General features: G+C 48.5%; 1 protein-coding gene across 1 annotated transcript in view; it reads right to left on the bottom strand.

The window, feature by feature from the left end:
- CXADR (CXADR Ig-like cell adhesion molecule) overlaps positions 1 to 21,150 on the bottom strand; it is a 42,978-nt gene extending 21,828 nt beyond the window's left edge. The window contains 1 exon segment of the mRNA XM_044284313.1: positions 20,803 to 21,150. Within this exon segment, the coding sequence (XP_044140248.1) occupies positions 20,803 to 20,857 (55 nt within the window). The 5' untranslated portion in view covers positions 20,858 to 21,150.
- Positions 21,151 to 22,405: the final 1,255 nt, after the last annotated feature.

The following is a 22,405-nucleotide window of genomic DNA, read 5'->3' as shown; positions in this document are numbered from 1 at the left end:
CCTGTTACACGTGCGCTTGGCAGCTGAAGGCATCTGTGTTGGTCGCATGTACATGAGTGTCCCGCATTGCTGAGAAAAGTGATGTTTTATTATATGCAACTGAGCTTCTAGGAGCAACGGGGGCGTTACCGTTACACCTAGAGGCTCTGCTCCTGTCAGTGCACCCTCTGCACTGACAGGACCAGGCAGTGTAACGGTCATCACGCCTGCCTGAGGCCTGCCTGGTCCTCTAAAAAAAACTTGGAGAGCAGCAGTTTCAGAGAGAGCTGAGCCTCTAGTGTAATGGTAACGCCCCTGTTGCTCCTAGAGGCTCAATTGCATATATTAAAATATTTTTCTCAGCAATGCAGACACATATGAACAATGGGACCAACACAGATGTCTTCAGCTGCCAAGCGCACATGTAACAGGCCAGGCCGGTGTCATAGGTACAAAACTGCTGACAGATAGCCTTTAAAAGAGGTATAAAAATCTTAGACATTTATAGTATATATCTAAGATATGCCATCAATGTCAGACAGTTGAGGTTCCCACCTAAGGGACTCACACCTTTCTCCACAACAGGCTCCCGTGAAGTGAGAGCACACCGCGCAGGCACAGCCACCCCCCTTTACCGCTATAGTAGTGCTGAAAATAGCCGAACGCTGGTTTGGCTTTTTCAGTCAACCCCATAGAGGTGAATGGAGACACGGCTGTACTTGATCCGTGCATTCTCCATTCACCACTACTGGACTTCCAAAAATAGCCAAGCGCTGTATTTTCAGAACTACCACAGCAGTGAATGGAGAGCACCTGCACATGTATGGTGTGTGACTGCCTTTACTTCAGGGGCACGGTTACGGAGATCAACCGTGTTATTTAACTCCTTTACCTTTTTTTATTTTTAGTTTCCCTAGACTCTTGAACCTGATTTGATCACTTAGACCATAGACTGCAATAATTTACTACTGCAGTCTATGGGGATTCTACCATCTTTCTATTAAGCCATGCTGCTGTGCAACCTGCAGGCGGCATGTTATAGCGCAGGAGGAGCTGAGGAGATTGATATATAGCTTTGTGAGGAAAATTTCTGTAAAAGTTGCAATATGCAGGGCGTCTTATTAACTGCTGACTTTCTTTTTGGGGGGGGGGGGGGGGGGAGGAGAGGGATTGCTTGAGTGATCCCCATTCATATGAAACAAGTAAAATAATTAAAATGTCATTCCCCCTCAAAAAGGTAAGAGCCAGGCTTATAGGGAAAGACACCGTTGTCTGAAGAACCAGGTTAATTACCGGTAAGACATACGTGCGGCTCCGGCATCAGAGCGGTAATCCGAGCATAACGCTGATGAAGTTAATTGGAGCAGGAATAGCTTCAGCAATGAATCACATTAATCCGTATTTAAAGCATTGCCTAAAAATGTCACAAGCTTTAACTCCTTCTCCTCCAGATGGAAGCAGATGTGTACAGCTGGGTTCTCTCTATGTAACATCTATTAGAATAAGGTCACACAGCAGATGTGTTGCGGAAATTTCTGAAACTGCTTCATTTATGTCAATGGGGGGGAAGGGGGATTGTAAAAATCCATGGGCATGTTACAGAACCAACCGCATACAGAAGAATGGACTGGAAATTCAGTCACTAGAATTTAAAGGGGTTTTCAAGGACTGATGATATGGATGATCTATTGACAGGTCATCAGTCAGACCGGTGGGGTCCATCACCCGACATCCCCACCGATCAGCTGTTCTGGGCAGCCCCAGTGCCGGAGAATACAGTGCACGATGCTGGAAGCAGAAGGCTCCGGACACATAGTTGCTGTGCCGGATACTGCAGCTCAGCTCCTATTCAAAGTGATGAGTGGGGGTGCTAGGTGTCGGACCCCCACCGATCTGAAATGGCTGACCCATCCTGAGGATAGGACATATCAATATCCATGTCCTGGAAAAGCCCTTTTAGCAAGAATTCTGCTGCATGCGAACACTAACCAAGAGAGCAAGCAGCAGATATATACCGCACCTATACAGTCGTGTTAGCAATCATCACATAAGGGGGCATTAGAATCACCTACATGACACGTGTATTGGGAGGCCTAGAAATGGAGAAGCCAAATCACACAACATGTAGATCCCAAAACATATTGGGGGGGGGGGGGGGGGTAATTTATCCAAGATTGCACTCTTTTTTTCTTCGAATTTTGGGGTTACTTAGGCTTGTTTCACATTTGGGAACAGCCTGTCGGGAGCAACTATGTGCTTCCGGCATTCGGTCCGGCCCCATACAGTATAATGGGGATCAGCCGGCAGAGCAGAGCCGGATGCTGCCTAAAACAAAAATTGTGCGCACCTTTGGAAAGTGGAGGGAAACTGGTCTTGGTTTCACCATGTTGAAGGGAATCTGTCATTGCATACCTGCATATCCATCCACATGACATTTTAGATGTGCACTTGCCAGCTGATTTCAAATTGAAAATTAGCTCCTTGGTGCAACGAGGGCGTCGTTGCTGCTTCTCGTGCCATCTAAAGTTCTGCTCACTTGTCCCGCCGGCTGCGCCGCTTCTCACACTTTTCAGCGACAGGGCCAGGCAGTGTCCATGCATTTGCCTCTGGAATCAACGCACGGTCAGTACAGGCCTGGAGCTTGCAGGGCAGAAGGAATGTGTACTGCTCATGTGCTCACTTCTTCCAGATGTCATCAGCGCATGCGCAGTACGGACTCCTTTCGACCGGCAGGCCGATACTGCATGTGCAGCAATCCTACAGGTGAACACATGGGTGCAAGAGTTCAGGTCAGGCATGGTAAGCGGGCACTACCTCGTCCTGCCAGCAAGCAGAGCTTTAGGTGCAATGAGGCGCAACGGCAATGCCCTCGTTGCACCAAGAATCTATTTTGCATAAATAAAAAAATATCATAATATCTCTGCAAAGGGATCACTAATCAAGACGGGGCAAAGCATGTCGAAATCCTCTAAAAAGTCACTGAACATATGTGGTGAAAGATTCACTTTAATAAGATTTACTCCTAAAATTTGCAAAAAAGTTAATTCACTCCAGGGGGGGGGGAGACATTTCAGGTTAAAAATGAGTATACAAGAACAGAGAGGAGATCAAAGGCCCTGATGGGGCAAAGTCCAAAGTGTATTCTGTGCCACCGGGGAGACATTTCAGTGTTAGGATTAAAGACCTACCAAAGTTAATGTGCGACATTTGATAAATTTGGCGCAAAGTAAACCAACGCATGTAATAAATCCCCCCCCCCAGCAATCCTCATTAACTATACAAATACAGAAGGTTAAAAATGAGTATACAAGAACAGAGAGGAGATCAAAGGCCCTGATGGGGCAAAGTCCAAAGTGTATTCTGTGCCACCGATACACAGCTCTCCTCCGCTGTCGTCGCCTCTGTATCTGCACACTTTAAAAAATAAAATAAAAAAATATTGCAACACAAATGTGTCCTTTATTTACAAACATGCAATACAAAAATATAGAAAGAAAAAAAATATAGAAAAATATAAACAAAAAGGTAAAAAACAAAAACAAACAAAAGGCTGATCATTAGAGCCTTTTTTCAATATAGGCGATAGGTATTACAAATATGTACAGCATCCTAGAAGACCAATTTTGGGTGATTTTAGTTTTTAGAGGTTCTGTGCTGCCCCCCGTATGCTAAGGGTACTTTCACACTAGCGTTTTTCTTTTTCGGCGCTGAGTTCCGTCCTAGGGGCTCAAATCCGGAAAAGAACTGATCAGTTTTATCCTAATGCATTCTGAATGGAGAGTAATCCATTCAGGATGCATCAGGATGTCTTCAGTTCAGTCTTTTTGACTGATCAGGCTTTTCAGAAAAACGTAGCATGCAGTATTTTTACCTCCGTCCAAAAATCCTGAACACTGACTGAACGCCGGATCCGGCCTTTTGCCCATTGACTTGCATTAACGCCGGATCCGGCGCCGTGTGTTCAGTCAAAACGGATCCGGCTTTTGCATGTTAAACCCGAAAAATAGGAAAAAAAAAAAAAAAAAAAAAAAAAAAAACAACAACAAGTCCATAAATGGCGGATCCGTTTTATCCAATGCATTTTTCCATTGTGATCGAAAGCCTGATCAGGATTCAAATGTAATCAGTTTTCACACGTTTTTCCGGATCCGGCGGGCAGTTCCGGTGTCGGAATTGAACGCCGGATTCAAACAACGCTAGTGTGAAAGTAGCCTAACATGCGTGCCCAGAAGACACATTATCAGGCTGCGCCCCACCCCGGTCTTGATGTATAAAATTACCATCATGCACTGTAAACAATCCAAAAACATATAATTTTTTACAAGTCTCACAACGCCACTCTCCTTACATTGTAGATTCGCGCTTCTTGCACCTAAATCCGCTCTGCAATTTGTACAAAGACCTCGTTAAAAAAAATAACTTCTAATCCCCCAAAGTGATGTAATATCGGCTTGTTTCAATAGGAGCCCTGCCATGTGTACCCAGCCCAGAGCTGCGCCTCGCCGGGAGACACGTTTAGCTGCTCTCTAGGTTCCTAAGCAACAAGTAGAGGGATGACCCCCCCGGCCCCACAGGATTACAACACCCATCCAGGACAGCAGCCGACGGCACGGAGCCATGAGGGAAAAAACACGCACAGCACTGCTACATTACACTGTACATACACTCCCCGCAGCACTACACCTGTGCACTGTTACATGCTGTGAATACACTGGTTTACTGTACAAACCACCAGTCAGGACTGGAAAGACTGCTTCTTACTGTCTGCTGAAAAGGAGAATGAAGCCGCTGTCACAATGTGGCAGATCCTGGTCTCCAGTATCGGGAGAATACATCAAAGTGAGTGGCGGCACTTGAAGGGGTGTTCTGCCAATATGCATTGATGGGATCGGCGAGATTGTGCCGAATCGGAGGAGCACAGAATTAAAAAGGGCAGTATGGTGGCTCAGTGGTTAGCACTGATACCGGGGAGCCCTAGGTTTTCCCCAGGTACTCAGATTTCCTCCCAGAATCCAAAAGACATAATTATAGGGAACTTAGATTGTGAGCCCCATTGGGGACAATGAGTGATAACTTCAGTCAGTTTTGACTGCGATTGCGTTGTTCAGTTTTTATCGCGCGGGTGCAATGCATTTTGAATGTGGTGCCCAGACCCGAACCCGGACTGCTTCACTGAAGTTCGGGTTTGGTGTTGTGTAGAGGTCATTATTTTCCCTTATAACATAGTTATAAAGGAAAATAATAGCATTCTTACCACAGAATGCTTAGTAAAATGGTAAAAAAGTATAATAATTAGCTAACCTCATCCTGTTGTTCGCGCAGCCTGCATAGTCTTCTTTCAGGACCTTTGATGATGTAATCGCGCTCACCACGCGGTGACGTCAGTGCAGGTCCTGCTAAATTAAGATAAAAGGATCTTCTATCTTCATTCAGCAGGACCTGCGCTGAAGTCACCGCCTGGTGAGCGCGATTACATCAAATGTCCTTTTGCAGGTCCTGAAAGAGGATGATGCCGGCTGTGCGAACAAGTGGATGGGGCGAGTTAATTTTAAAATATATATATTTTTAACCCCTCAAGCAACATTTTACTAAGCATTCTGTATTAAGATTGCTATTATTTCCTTTATAACCATGTTATAAGGGAAAATAATACAGTGATTGGACTTTAATGGGGTTGCTCATCCTCATCTCCTAGCAACCATGCGTGAAAGTCGCATTGCATCCGCACTTGCTTGCGGATACTATGCAATTTTCATGCAGCACCTATTCATTTCTATGGGGCCTGCGTTGCATTAAAAGCACAGAATATAGAACATGCTGCGATTTTTATGCAACAAGTGATGCATGAAAATCACTGCTCATCTGCACAGCCCCTTTAAAGTGCAAGGGTCCGAATTCAGTGCAGGGTGCAATGCGTTCACCTCACGCACTGCATCCGTGCGGAATTAGACTGTGAAAGGGGCCTAAGGGGTGGTCACAAACAGCATTTATTTATTTTGCGGGGTAGGGGGGGGGGGGGAGATACACATCAGTCTTTCTATCCTCCTACATCCACTTCTGGATTAGGGTCTCAAAGAACTGCACCAAAAAAAACTAAATTTACATCACAAAGAAAACCGGTCAGAAGAGAAGATCAAAGCAGCTTGTCTACAAACCTCCATAGCAAAGCTGAGATTACTGGCACTACATCCTAGGCAAATCACCACACATATCTGACCTTGCTTCCAGTAATGAGGGGCTTGGGCAGATCAGAGGTTTGGAAACCGTATGCGCCATTTACAGTAACGGAGCACGACATCGGAGGCAATGACTGGGTGCGGCCGGTATACATGTCTATTCTGCACAAGGTAGCGGACAAGTTCTGAGGGATCCAGGCCTGGTTCATTTTAATGAACGTGAGCTTGTCCACATTGGCTGTGGACAGGCGGCTGCGCTTGTCTGTGATGACGCCCCCTGCCGTGCTGAATACACGTTCAGATAATACACTGACTGCAGGGCAGGCCAGCACCTCCAAGGCGTAAAGGGCAAGCTCAGGTCATGTGCCCAATTTGGAGACCAAGAAGTTGAAGGGGGCAGACCCATCATTCAGTACATGTAGGCGTGTGCACACATACTGCGCCACCATGTTGGTGAAATGCTGCCTCCTGCTAAGACGTTCCATATCAGCTGGTGGTGCTGGTTGTTGTGGCGTGCTGACAAAGCTCTTTCCACATTTTGGACATGCTAACCCTGCCTTCTGAGGTGCTGGTGGTGCCCCAGCTGCGTTGGTGACTTCTTCCTCCTCTGTTTTCGCCTTTGTGCTTCCACTGTGCCCCCGCTGTCTGGTGGGAATGCCACCAGCAGCGCGTCTACCAGCGTGCGCTTGTACTCGCGCATCTTCCGATCACGCTCCAGTGACGAATTAAAGGACGGCACGTTGTCCTTGTAACGGGGATCCAGCAGCGTGGCCACCCAGTAATCAGCACAAGTTAGAATGTGGGCAACTCGGCGGTTGTTGCGCAGGCACTGCAGCATGTAAGTCGCTCATGTGTGCCAGGCTGCCCAGAGGCAACAACAAGCTGTCCTCTGTGGGAGGTGTATCGTCTGTGTCCTCTGTATCCCCCCCAGCCACGCTCCATTGATGCCGATAAGCTGCTTTGGGTGCCACCATGCTGTGAACACAGTTCCTCCTCATCATCATGATCCTCCTCCTCCCGCAGAACTGTGCCCTGGCAGACAGTTGTGTATCTGGCCTCTGTTGGTGCAGGAACCCACCCTCGGAGCCACTTGTGAATGACTGGCCTGATAACCGTGGAAATTATCCCTCTTCCTCCTCCTGTGCCACATCCTCTTCCATCATCGCCCAAAGTGTTTTTTCAAGGAGACATAGAAGTGGAATAGTAACGCCGAGAACGGCGTCATCAGCACTGGTCATGTTGGTGGACCACTCATTGGTGGTAAAGTGGTACTGTTCCGCAGAGCGACTCACCCGTGCGTGCTGCAGCTGAAACTCCACTATCGCCTGCTGCTGCTCGCACAGCCTCTCCAGCATGTACAAGGTGGGGAGTCGTATATGAGGCAATGAGCGGGAAAGTCGAAGTTACACTGCAGCGCAGACAGGTGAGCAGCAGCAGGGTGAGAACACCGGAAGCGCGCACAGACGGCCCACACTTTATGCAGCAGCTGATATATTGGGGTAATTTTTCAGGAACCTCTGCACCACCAAATTCAGCACATGCGCCAGGCAAGGGATGCGAGTCAGACCGTTTAGCCCCAAAGCTGCTACGAGATTTCACCCATTATCACACAACACCAGGCCGGGCTTGAGGCTCACTGGCACCAACCACTCATCGGTCTGTTGTTCCATGCCCGTCCACAGCTCCTGCGCAGTGTGGGGATTGTCCCCCAAACAGCCTGCTGTCGTTTCCCCCCGACTGTGCTGAAGTTGGTGGTGAAGGCGTTACGCTGACCGGATGAAGTGGTGGTAGAGGAGGAAGCAACGAGAAATATCCTGCAATCCTCAGTGGCAGTAGGACATGCGCCAAACTGATATCCGCCTCAGGCCCAGCCGCCACTGCATTTACCCAGTGTGCAGTTAGGTAGATATAATGTCCCTGCCTGTGCTTACTGGTCCACGTATCCGTAAATATGTGGACCTTGCCACGGATGGCGTTGCGCAGTGCCCAGCTGATTTTGTACGCCACTTGGTTGTGCAGGGCGGGGATGGCTCCCCTGGAAAAGTAGAGGCAGCTGGGAACCACGTACTGTGGGACAGCCACCGCCATAAGGTTTTTAAAAGTCTCTGTCTCCACCAGACAGAATGATAGCATTTCAAAGGCCAGTAATTTTGAAATGCTGGCATTCAGGGCCAGGGATCGCTGGTGGTTAGGGGGGTACTTCCTCTTTCTCTCAAGTGTTTGGGGAATGGACAGCTGAACGCTTCCATGGGACAGTGTGGACATGCTGAGTGACGGTGGTGGTGTTGCTGCTGCCACATCCTCTGTTTGCGGGGTGGCAGGTGCCACTGTCACTCCAGTTGGGGAGGAAGGAGGCCGAGACTGCAGAGGGAGCCGGAGATATTTTGTGGTTTTTTGAGGTGTCTACTCCACTGCAGCTTGTGCTTTCCACTTAGGGTACTTTCACACTAGCGGCAGGACGGATCCGCTCCTTCCCCATTGACTATAATGGGTACGGGGGTGGAGCTCCGGCGCAGCACGGCGAGAGGCCGCCGGACTAAAAAGTTGCACATGCAGTACTTTTAGTGTCAAAGTAGCCTTAGATGCCTGGTCATGCAGGTGGTGCTCAGGTTTAGAACGTTTATGCCTCGCTTCAGGCTCTGATTGCACAGCGTGCTAACCACTCGTGTCTTGTAGTCAGCACATTGTCTGAAGAACTGCCACGCCAGGGAACTCCTTGCAGCTGGCTTTGGTGTGCTCGGTCCCTGGGTGCGGTGGGCAGTAGCAGGCGTACTGTCTAGAGGGCAGCTGCTCCGCTTTTGCACCCTGCTCCCTCTTCTGCTGTGCAGCTGGCTCTGTGCGACCACCGCCTCCTTCTCGTAACTGCACACGTACCCCGCATGACCTTGATTCCATGTGGGGTCTAGGACCTCATCATCCTCCATATCATCTTCCACCCACTCTTCACCCCTGCCCTCCTTGCCAGTCTGCACATGGCAGAAAGCCGCAGCAGTTGGCACCTGTGTTTCCTCATCATCCGAGACGTGCTGCGGTGGTCCTCCCATGTACTCATCCTGAAACATAAGTGGTTGGGCATCGGTGCACTCAATCTCTTCCACTTCCTGGGCAGAACTAGGTGGATGGTCCTGGGAAACTCTGCTAGCAGAGTCATCAAAAAGCAAAAAAAAAAAAAGAGACTGCTGCATGACTTGGGGCTAAGACTGCTTGGCTGATTTGCAAGGGGGTGAGGTGAAAGACTGATGGCCATGGGCTGCAGGTGCCAACTCTGATCTTTCAGCAGGAGACTGGGTGGGAGACCATGTGAAGGAACTGGAGGCACTGTCAGCCACCCAATCTACTATCACCTGTACTTGTTCTGGCCTCACCATTCGTAGAGCGGTACTCGGGCCTACAAAATGATCGTCCTGTCGCCTACGTGCACCCGAGGAAGGCGTTTTACTTGTGCGTGTAGCTGGCACAGATCGACCACGTCCTTTCCCTGCAACTGGAGCTCCACAAGCACCACGACCTGGGCCAGGTCCCTTATTTGATGCTCTCCCCATTCTTTGAGGTCACCCACCGAACTAACAGATTAACTATAATAACTGCTAGGCAGTGCTACATGTGATCCGGCTTGTATAGAGGCTGGGTCACATGATGCTCCGGCCAATCACAGCCATGCCATTACTAGGCATGGCTGTGATGGCTTCTAAGTGCCCACAGCTTCAAAAGCTTTATTAAAAGCTTTTCTGGGAAAGTTCGGGGTCGGGGTCGGGTCCCCGAACTCGCAAAGTTCGGTACGGACGCGAACTTTACAGTTCGGGTTCGCTCAACACAACTTATGGCAGCTTCATGCAGTTGTAGTACACGTACTACCCTTACATCAAGTCTTACCGGCTAGAAATCAGAGGTGTATGAGGGATCCAAGAGACTATTTCTGTTTACGCCTGTGGGAGCCATGCATCATATAGAAGTGGCAGAGAACAGAAGCGGGCACCATCTGGCACAATGCAATAGTACGAGGTCTTCTCCAGGAGGCACCACGCTGCCGCACCGCTGTGGCAGTTTTTTTTTTTATACATGAGCACCAGGAAGCAGAGAGACGTCCTTACTGCTGACAGCTGGGATATTATGCAAATATGGAGTATTACATGTAGATCGTCCATCTCTATATGTAAGAACAGACTGGAAATCTCAAAGGCATCACATAGAAATACGCACATCTACACAGCTCTGTATCTTAGGGTCTATTCACACGTCCGTTGTTTGTTTCCTGATCTGTTCCGTTTTTTGCTGAACAGATCTGGACCAGATCTGGACCCATTCATTTTCAATGGGTCCTGAAAAAAAACGGACAGCACAATGTCAGATTTTTTTTCAGGACCCATTGAAAATGAATGGGTCCAGATCTGTTCAGCAAAAAACGGAACAGATCAGGAAACAAACAACGGACGTGTGAATGGACCCTTAGGCTCAGTTCACATCTGTGCTGATCGCCATTGCTCTTCTCCTAGGAGCAGGAAAAACCGACAGTTTACAGGGGCATGCTGCGCTACTGTGTCCAGTAGTTAAATCTGTGATGGCACCTCCAGCGCAGGTGTGAACACAGCCTTGCACAGGCTCATTGGCATGCACGAGAAATAGACTTGTTTCAGTCGTGTTCCAATGAATGCATGCTGTGTAAACATGCTCCTATTACCGGAGGCCACAGTCACACGGCCGTAGAAACCGTGGATCCTCAAAATGCAGATACTGACCACGTGCATCCTACATTTTCTGCGGGTTGAACGGTCATAATGCCTACCCTTGTCCGGACAAGAATAGGACAGGTTCTAACATTTGCGGCACGGCCTCAAAGCCCATGGGTGACATTCATGTGCTGGCTGCCCCATAGAAATGAACAGGTCTGCAGGAAATGTGGATCGGACATTGACCGAATATATGGTCATGTAAATACGCAGCTGAAGGAAAGCCACATCGCAAACCCATGCGCCAAAAGTAACCGATCCAGCATCTAACAGGTGCCTACACGTGTAACGAGGACACGTGGCAAGTGCAGAAGTGTAATTAGGAATGTAACACTGGAAACCGAGAATAATAACAGCTCATACAACATATTAGAGCAGTAAAATGAAGCAGGAGAATGAGCTCAGTAAACATCTGGCACCTCGGCTGGTCCAGAACATGTGCAGGAAGCGGAGGCAGGACCTTCCTCTTCCGGATTTGTCTTCTATCGGAACTGATGATGAACATTTCCCCAGTAGAGCACAGGTGACACGTAACCTTATGTGCAGACACCACCCTCCTACAACTGGTGGGACGGTGACTGGAGAGGTTTCCACCACTTCCACAAAAAATGAGTCACTCCTTTTTTTCTCCAAAATTCAAAAGATTAGTTCGGATTAACTCTTTCTATATTGCCCGCTGGCGCCAAAACCATTAAAAAGCAGCAGCTCTCAATCTGAAGTACTCAGACTATCCATGTGTTATATTTCTAGTCAGTCATCTGAATGTCAGCCGCTGCAGGGGAAAGGTACTGGATGGAGGTGATAACTTCAGCGCCGAGTCCATTCACTTCAGTGCAGTTACCAGCTCTGTCCACTACACAAAGGATGGAGCTATAGATCCTGTGGTGGATCTACTGCAGAATAGCTGATCAGGGGGTGCGGGTAATCAGACACCCGCCAATCTGACATTGATGGCCCATCCTGTGAATCCTCAACAACCCCTTTAAAGGTCCACAGCAGAGGCCTGAAGGCTTTGTACAAGCAGAAGTAATGGACAAAATGTGTGTGTGTGGGCGAAGGGGGGGGGGAGCAGATTATATAGACCATTCACTTAGGCTACTTCCACACTTACTCTAAAGTAATTTGGCAGGCTGTTCTGGTAGAGGAGCAGCCTGCTTGAGTTCTCCAGAAAAACCCTGGCCGGATACGGCACTTCACTGCCAGAGCCCACTGACTATAATGGGAACCAGCGGGGATGCGGCCAGGCAAAAACTGTTGCATGCAGCAATTTTTGTCCAGCTGAATCCCATTGCATCACACGCCGGGTAGTGGCCAGATTCCCACCAGATCAGATTGCACTCCATCATCCGGTGGGTAGGCAGCATTATCTGGCTATGCTGGATCTGGAGAACTTTAGCGAAAGTGTGACTACACTTTAGAAAAACTTTTGCTATGATATAGTGACCTAGCAAAGATTTTAATCGAGAGGAGAGTGCTGCCTTACCAAGACTTTCTATAGACAGCACTCAGCTCAATACTAAAAAATTATCTTAAAAAATGTTCACAATGGTTATAAAAAAAAAAATATATATATATATATATATATATATATATATATATATATATATATATATATATATATATATATATATATATAGTTCTGTTTGCAAGCTGTCAGTCTGTTTTTTTTTCCTGAATCCAGTTATCTGATGGCTCATGTGTCCTCGTCTCTGATCTCCTGACCTGAAACGCGTATTTAAGCCATGTTCTGATCAGTTTGATAAGAATTGAGCTATAGTGGGTGTTTGAGGTAAGAGGTAAGGAGGACACATGAGCAGTCAGCTGAAGGGATTCAAAGAAAGCAAACTGACAGCTTGCAGACACAGATTTTTTTTAACCCTTGTATCTCAGCGCTGAACACTTGAGCACTTTTTTATAAAGACCAATTAAAAAATATATTTTTAGCCAAAAATGAGTAAAATGCAACTATGAAATGGCCCTGAAGGTGTACATAGCATTTAAACTGGAACAAAGCATTGGGCGTGTTAAAATTCAACATGCTTGATACTTCTAATGTGTGTAATTATATATATTCTAATATGCTTATGCTTGACAAAGGCCTCATTGAGCAGGCCAAAACGTTGCTGGGGAATAAAGTTTGTCTTCACCCTTTCACCGAAAGTGCTGCCTCGTTTTTTGGAACCTGTATATCGTGGAGAAGAAGCCGGCCTCCAGGAGGAATTGCACCCAGTGCACACTGTCTGACTGTGCTGCTGTGGTATTTGCTAAAATATATTAATATACACATATACACCCACACACACACACACACCTTCAATCTTTTAGGTCATCTCAAAAAAAAAAAAACGCAAACACACAATTTGTATTCCAAGTATTTGTCAGCCCTTTCTGCACATTGCTCCACTCCCCGTGCGTGCTTCCGCTCATTAATTGCTCTGGTTACAGCAGATGGTGGCGACTTGCACGGTTATTTAGGAACGTGTTGATCTGGGCACAACGGGGGCAGACCACATCAATCCTTTCCTAGCAGCGAACATCTCATTATTTCCAGCCATCACGTTTTACGAGGCAGGAAGAGTCATGGCGTGAAATTGCTGCAAGCGTCTCACATGATAGGGATCTAATCACAACTACTACACCAAATCAGAAGAGCCGCAGACGCGTTTCCGTTAATGAAAAGAGTCCACCGAGGACAATGCCGTGACTAACGAGTCCACAATGCTGGAGATGTCATGCCCACAGCACCTAATCAGATTAAAGCGCTAGTCTTTCTAGACAGCAGATGCCATGGACCAGTGGTAACAGGCTGGGAGTTGTAGTCTTGCTACAGCAGGAGAGGCCAGTGCATCTCCCACTTTTTAACAATCAAAATATCCCTCTGTGGAGAGCTGTTTTGGGGAGCGTGCCCAACGATGTGTGGTAGGATTGTCTGAAAATGTATACTCGAGTTTAAAAGGGATCGTCTGGAAGATTTAAAAAAATAAAAAAAAATTGAGAAAGGGGCAGAATAAAAAAATAAAAATGGCAGATAGCCAACATCTCTAGAACTTTTGGGGCCGTGACTTCTTATCGCCTCGGCCAGCAGCTGATTTTTGACACAGACAACATTTTCTCCACTCGGACGCCTTCAGGGGTGTAACACGAGTGAAACAACTCTGACAACCGGCATCTGATAACAAATAGTATCACAACAGTGGTCGGATCGGGGTAACTCTTCCCGTTTATGACCAGCTTCAGCCAGACAAAGGAACCTGTGTGAACTGTCTATGGCCACCACAGAAGAAAAGCCTCCACAGATACTTATTGTGTAAGGTCCCGCATTGAATGGGCGGCTCGCTGGGCGATACTTTCACTGTCCTCATCCATATAATGGGCGAGATCCTGGGGGGGGGGGGGGGGGGGGGTAGTAAAAGTTGGAAGGAGGATCATTAGCATTTGAAGATGCTGGAAGCTTCCTACACGTTGTCCAAATTCTTGGCAGGTACCATCAAAGTGGGCTGTGAAGATATGAATTTCCAGGCAGAGAGTACAATTCACAGATGACATCAGCAGAGATAAGAGGCGAGAGCTGTGGTTTGTCAGCACATAACGCAGAGCCGGAGGACTGAAAATCCACAGATGCCCAATGACTGGAAGATAAGCCCAGCTCCAGGAGGACAAAGGGCGCTCCCAGCAAGCGGCACAGGGGAGGGAGGGGGCACGGCCTCCACAGGACTATTTCACAATAGTGACTGTACACACCATAAATAACACCAGTATTCTGGCGTAAGCTGGAAATCTACGGCAGCTCAGAGGCGCACGGACTGCAGGAGGACGCGCCTAATGTATGGAGAGCTCTGCGCCTGGTCATAAATTAGTGCAGGGGAAATCAAGAAAGCGCCAGTCTCCCTGCAGGGATCGCCAGGAATCACATAAACCTGAACCTTTTATGGGTGCAGACATTATGAGATAACTAGCAGGTTATGTAGGGCACTGTGCAGGGATGTAATATCACGTCCTACTTTGTAGGGTCCTTTCCATCGCAAAATTCTGATTTACATTCTATGGAACGTCCGGCCCATAATCTAACAATCCTATTTTTTGGGGGGACAAGGTTGCTTAACGACTTATATATATATATATATTTATATTATATTATTTTTTTATATATATATATATATATATATATATATATATATATATATATATATATATATATATATATATATATAGAATCGCACAGTTTTTCATTTTCTTTTTTTTTCCCTTTTACAGCGTTCACGGCATAGGAGATTTTTAAAAATATTTTAATAGTTTGGACTTTTCGGACGTGGCAATATGTAATATTTTATTTATTTATTGTTTAGATATTTGACGATCTGGTGGTCACCTCATCTGCCATGGAAAAATGCACTTTAAAAAGGGGTTGTCCCACTTCAGTAAATAGCATTTATCAAGTAGAGGAAGTGAATAGCAGGCAGTTACTAATGTAATTTTATTGTCCATATTGTCTCCTTTACTGGCTGGATTCATTTTTCCCTTAGATTATACAATGCTCGTTTCCATGGTTACGACCACCCTGCAATCCACCAGCGGAGGGCGTACTTGTGCACTATAGGGAAAAGTGCCGGCCTCTCTGGTGGCCAGGGCCACGGGAGTGTGCGTAGGACAGCGTTTTTCCTATAGCGTGCAAGCACGACCACCACTGCTGCTGGATTGTAGGGCGGTCGTAACCATGGAGACGAGCAGTGTATAACGTGCTCGAAAAATGAATCAAGCCAGCAAAGGAGGCAATATGGACACTCACAATACATTAGTAAGTGCCTGGTACTAACTTTCTATACATGATAAAACGCCATTTGCTGAAGTGAGCCAATTCCTTTAATGACTAGGAAACCAGACTGTCCAGGAGGAAATGAGTGAAGTCGGTCACAGGTTCTCTCTCCCAAGGGTGTCTGATACAATTTCTTTAGCACTGGTCTCTAACCAGTGACCCCCCCCACCACCACCACCACCACCACGGCTGATGTAAAACTTGCTAGGTTTATGTAGAGCCACAGGTTGCACATTAGCCTAAAGTTGACCAAAACTGACAATTTCAAATCAATAGGATCATTCATCCAACGAACATTTTAGCTGGTGGACGTCACCTGGGAAGAGGTCACACAGGTCTGAAACCTTAGGTCGATAAGGAAAGATCTTCCATTAGTTGTTCCTATTTGTCCTTCGTCATGGAACATGTCTGGCCAGTCTGAACGACGGTCATGGCCAATATGGACGCAAATGTGTACAGCTGCATCTTCTCTCTCATGTATGGCCACCCTAAGACAAAAGGTCATACACACACGTAGGCTGAACCACCGCTGGATGGACAATCATTCTGCAGATACAGTCATACTCATCCTGGTCCATACTGACCATAACAGTCCTTTAAATCAGCCACACGTGTTCAATGGACCAACTACTGTTTTGGTTGAAATGGTCCATTTTGATAACATTTTAATCTGCCCTATTAAGGCCAGTGGAAAAATCCACACCCACCGGTTGGTTCTGGATCCCTGGCCGCCTATACTGGACTTCTGGTCCCAGTTAGTCGCTGTTATAGTCAATGTCTGACCGTGTCGGTGACGTGTCCACAAGCAACATGTGACCCAGCAATGGCTTGGGAGACATCACTGCTGAGGCCAGTCTTTGGCTGCAGGAAGTTGACAAACAAGAGTCCAGTGAAGCCAGCCCAGGATCCGGACAGAGCCGAATGGCGGGGACTTAGTGAGTAAAAGGCTATCTCCTCAGGTTCTGAGGACAACCCCTTTAAGGTTATCACGGTCAACCATGCAGCTTAGAAAACAAATAACTGTCCTCACTAATGACAGATCGCACCTCAGTGACAATGGGGACTGGAGGGGTGTTCTGGAGAAACCAGATAACAGAGGAGCACTTACCAGGAAGAATTAGATACGAGGAGGAGGAAGGTAGACGACATCGCCTGAGCTAAATAAATAATTCACTGTGCCAGCGGGGAGGATCCCACCGCTCAGAGACTGGGCACACACAACCAGCCGTCCTCCTCTGTCACCTCATCCGTTAGGGTCCATTCGCACCTCAGTATTTTTCTTTTTCAGATTTCCATTCCATTTTTTGCGGATCCGCGTTTCTGCAAAAATCTTGTTTTAGCAATTGTACATCCGCATCCGTTCAGTTTTTCCGCCCAAAAAAATAAAAAATACAAAAGGATGAATATGTTGCTAGGGTACTAAAAAAAATAATCTTTTTTTTCTATTTCCTGGAAACGGATCCACAATGGCGGATGACATATTGATGCATTCTGCAGGTCATTTGCATTTTTCGCAGACCAATTGATTACCATGGGGCCACGGACCAAATTTTTCAGACAATAGTAGGACAAGCTCTATATTTTTTGCGGATACGCATAACGGAACGGATGCGGACAGCACACCGAGTGCTGTCTGCATTTTTTGCGGGACCATTGAAATGAATGGGATTACAAAATACTGACGTGTGAATAGACCCTTAGAGGTTTCTTCACTTATTGCTTACAGAAAAGGGGCAGCAAGATACATCCGCCATTACAGCGCCCACAGGGGGCATCACCCAGCTTTCCCAGAGTCCTGAACGAACGTTCCTGGTTTTTTTCATTTTGTGCATAACCAGGCAAATGTGAAGGCAGAGGGACATCAGAGCTGCAAGGAAGTCGTACTGGTGGCACCACATTACCCAGACGTAAATAAAGGGGTTTTCCAAGACTTTTATACTGAAGACCTATACTGCTGCTGCAAAACTACAACTCCCAGCATGGAAACATGTTCTAACTGCCATAGAAGTGCGTTAAGCATTCTGGGAGGTTGACCATCCTTGGGACAGTTAAAAAAAATATAATAATCTCTGGAAAAACTCCTTTAAATATCTTCACTTCTCATTCTGTGTGCAATCCGCACTTTTCTCAAGCCCATTACTAGAAATGACTATTCTTGTCTGCAGTTCAGACCAGGACAGGTTCTGTAATCTGCGGAGGCCGATGTCTTGCGTGTGCTGTCCGTTCCGTGGATGGCATGGCGGAGACCTGGGTTCGAATCCGACCAAAGACAACATCTGCATGGAGTTTGTATGTTCTTCCCGTGGGTTTCCTCCCACACTCTGAAGACCTACTGATAGGGACTTTAGATTGTGAGCTTCACTGGGGACAGCGCTGCGGAATATGTCAGCGCTATAAACAATCCATACTTTGCTTATTTGTAAGCTTTTGGACTGCAGAATACATAAGGTGGTGTGAATGAGGCCTTCTGCCGAGATTTTTTTTGTCTCGTTCTTGCCTGTATTGTAAACCTGTAGCTGGACCACGACTAATGCTACAGCTTCAAAGTCTCCTAATTGGGGGGGGGGGGGGGGGGCTGCAAACAGCTCTGTAACCTCTGCAGTAAATCCAGGGTAGTCACAGACTTTGGCGCTTTCCTGCGCGGTTTTCCATACAGTTTCTTGCCGTGCGACCTCTCCCGGCAGGCATCAGCTTAGTGCCCCCGCGTACAGACATCCGTGTGCCCACAGCTGTGCCCCGCTCCAAGCCATGTGAGAGGAGGCACTGCTCCGTGAGACACTATATGGCAGCACACAGAGGGTCCCGGGGGAGCACGGAGCCCATCTCTGGATTTTCCCGCACAACTTCTCATTCCGCTTGTTTATAGGGAAGTATCTAACAATACATGTCTCCCCTCAATTCCGTAAAAGCCCGCGAGCCATACGACGGCGCTGATGTCCCCCCCCCCCCCCCCCAGTATCGATGCAGTTCCCATCGGCTGAATAATTGATACGTTCTGACACCCAATGAATGAATGTTTGATAAGAAAGATAAGCAGCAGCAGACTCTTTGTCAGGCGGCCCCCTCCCCACCCTCTTATTTATTGTTTAATAGGATCAGGTCTCCGTCACCCTCCCCCAATGTAACCCCCCAGTGATGGGAAGAAGACAGAGGAGAAGAAAGCACATGGACCCTGCAGGAGGGGGAGGCTGGTAACTAAGTGTAGGAAAACAAACAGGACCACGGAGCAGAGCCTCACATAGGGGGAGGGGAGGTGTTATCAGAGACCCTGGTGTACAGCGGGGGTATGAGACGGTATTATGTGCCACATACTGGGCATTCCCTAAAGGTGGGCTCTGCTCCTTACCATTATGTCATCCCCAAAAGATGGGTCACCTCACCGTGCCGTACCACTACAAACCAGAAACTTCTAGTCTTAAAGGGGCTGTCCACTTCATGACTTATTGGGACATACCCACCGCAGGGACGACCTCTCACTCCGGCAGACTCAGCCCTGCCATGGGCATAGCTTGAGTTCAATGGGCACCATGTAATAATTGTAGAGGGTGGTGCCCACCAGCAGATATTGGGGCCCTCTGCCATCAAGAAAGTCTATCATCCCGACCTAATATTTCTCAAGTAACTAAGTGTACCCCCTACTAAAAATAATCACACCACACCCTGAGGGTATATATACGATCATATACGTATGCCCCCCTAGAGGCGTGGGGGCACTTATCACAGGTTACAGGGGATTAACCCTTTAGCGCACTAATGCATCATAAACAAAAACACTAGCTCATCCCCACTGGGGACCCTGCCTGCCACAGCCAAAACTTTGTGGACTGTCGCTCGCCCAGGTTTCAAGCTGTGGCCATGACTACAGACCCCTACATCTGATCATACAGAGACCACCCCCCGGCACACAGCACAGGGGGCACGAGGCGGGCACCGGCACACAGCGCAGGGGGCACGAGGCGGGCACCGGGACACAGCGCAGGGGGCACCGGCAGATACCGGGACACAGCGCAGGGGGCACCGGCAGATACCGGGACACAGCGCAGGGGGCACCGGCAGATACCGGGACACAGCGCAGGGGGCACCGGCAGATACCGGGACACAGCGCAGGGGGCACCGGCAGATACCGGGACACAGCGCAGGGGGCACCGGCAGATACCGGGACACAGCGCAGAGTGGTCACCGGCAGATACCGGGACACAGCGCAGAGTGGTCACCGGCAGATACCGGGACACAGCGCAGAGTGGTCACCGGCAGATACCGGGACACAGCGCAGAGTGGTTACCGGCAGATACCCGGACACAGCGCAGAGTGGTCACCGGCAGATACCGGGACACAGCGCAGAGTGGTCACCGGCAGATACCGGGACACAGCGCAGAGTGGTCACCGGCAGATACCGGGACACAGCGCAGAGTGGTCACCGGCAGATACCGGGACACAGCGCAGAGTGGTCACCGGCAGATACCGGGACACAGCGCAGAGTGGTCACCGGCAGATACCGGGACACAGCGCAGAGTGGTCACCGGCAGATACCGGGACACAGCGCAGAGTGGTCACCGGCAGATACCGGGACACAGCGCAGAGTGGTCACCGGCAGATACCGGGACACAGCACAGAGTGGTCACCGGCAGATACTGGGACACAGCACAGAGTGGTCACCGGCAGATACTGGGACACAGCACAGAGTGGTCACCGGCAGATACTGGGACACAGCACAGAGTGGTCACCGGCAGATACTGGGACACAGCACAGAGTGGTCACCGGCAGATACTGGGACACAGCACAGAGTGGTCACCGGCAGATACTGGGACACAGCACAGAGTGGTCACCGGCAGATACTGGGACACAGCACAGAGTGGTCACCAGCAGATACTGGGACACAGCACAGAGTGGTCACCAGCAGATACTGGGACACAGCACACAACTCGTTTAGGTAAAGGAGGAAAATCTATTTCTCTAAAAATACAAAGAAGAGAAAAGTCGCAGGTGGCTGCGCAAAATTGGAGACATTGATATAACGACTCCACAGGTTAGAAGAGATGACCCGTATGTGAGTGAAGGTGACGGGCGGGTGAGACGTTCTGGACCCGTTACCCGGGCGGGTACTTACCACAGCCCAGGCTGATGAGAAGGAGCCGTAGAAGTGAGGAGCCCCGCAGCGCCATCCCGCAGTAGTACCGCACCGGTAGTCTCCGAGGTACAGGACCGCAGCGCCGTCTCCTCCGCTCACTACAAGCTGCCTCCCGGCTCTGCCCAGCCAGCAGCAGGTGAACGGTGACGTCACTTCCGGCCGGACACTCCCAGTCCCCCCCTCCGTTACTATGGGGTGATGATTTACAGAACACCTTGTCACGTGACCTCCCAGTACACCTGTCCCGCTGGACTACATGTCCCAGCTTCCCCTCTGTACGGCCGGGAGAAGAGAGGACTTTCACTTCTGCAGAAGCAGCGCAACAGGTGTCCTGCCACAGGGTGTCAAAGTCAAATTCAGACTCTTATGGCTGTCATGGAACGCTGGGAGTTGTAGTTCGTGGACTTTCCCACGGTCACCTGTCCCAGTATCCTAGAGGAGCAGATGACAGGATCCAGCCACTGACCTCCCAAGGATGCTGGCAGGTGGAGGCGTGGCTTATATAACAGGGCGTGGTTAATGTACTATTTAAAGGGGTTGTCCAGTGTTGAGGACTGTTCTCCCAGACCCACACCCACCTCCTCTCCAGACCTGCGGTTATGTTGGTCCCCTGCTGCCATTGATGCTCTCCATTCCCTGCTCATGGGGTGACGTGTGCCGCCGCAGTGACATTGGGGGGGTGGGAAGTGTCGGTTGTCAGACCCCCTATTGATCTGATATTGATGACCGATCCTGAGGAGGTGGGAAGGTTTAAATGTTGTGGAAGGCGAGAAACGCTATATTAGAGGGGGGTCGGCTGCGGGGACCAGTCACCAGAACAGGGGACAGAACCTGCCGAGCGCTGTGCTTGGCTCTATCCGCCACTGCCATAGACTTTGCCAGAAAGAGCGGGGGCGTGCCCGATCTGGATGCTGATTAGTGGTCGGTGGTGCCGCGCAGAGTCAAGAGGTAGAAAGGTTAGAAAACAAGTGGCGGCAGTAATGGCGGTAACATCTGGCGGACTCCTTAGTGATTGAGGTGATGAGTCCTGGAGGATCTGCATCAGGGAAGCACGGAGGACATGGAAAATAGTGATGAGCGGCAGGGGCAATATTCAAATTTGCGATAGTTTGCGAATATTTTGTAGAATATTTGTTAAATATTCGCGAATTCGAGATTATATTCTTGATTGGGAAAATCAGCAATGTATTATTCGCGTAACGCGCACGAAATACCGGCGTGAGGTAGGTAACTTTTCTATTGGTTGCTAGGGATGTTGCTACGCTGTGACCAAGCCTTCTCATTGGCTAGAAGAAGGGAGGGATGATCACCTGATGTGTACAAATATATAGCGCTATATTCAAAATATTTATAAATTCTCAAAGTGCCGATATGCGCAAATAAAAATTAGCTTTTTGAATATTCGCACTCAACGCTAATGGAAAACGGGAATAACGCCGGCCACATGTGAGAGTCTAGGACACGGGTCAGCAACCTCCGGCACTCCAGCTGTTGTGCAACTACAATTCCCAGCATGCTCCATTCATTTCTATGAGAGTTGTAAGAAGAGCAGAGCAAGTATGCATGCTGGGAGTTGTAGTTT

This window comes from Bufo gargarizans, chromosome 3 (genome assembly GCF_014858855.1).
Source record: "Bufo gargarizans isolate SCDJY-AF-19 chromosome 3, ASM1485885v1, whole genome shotgun sequence".
NCBI lineage: Eukaryota > Metazoa > Chordata > Amphibia > Anura > Bufonidae > Bufo > Bufo gargarizans.
This window is presented reverse-complemented; position numbering and strand designations above follow the sequence as displayed.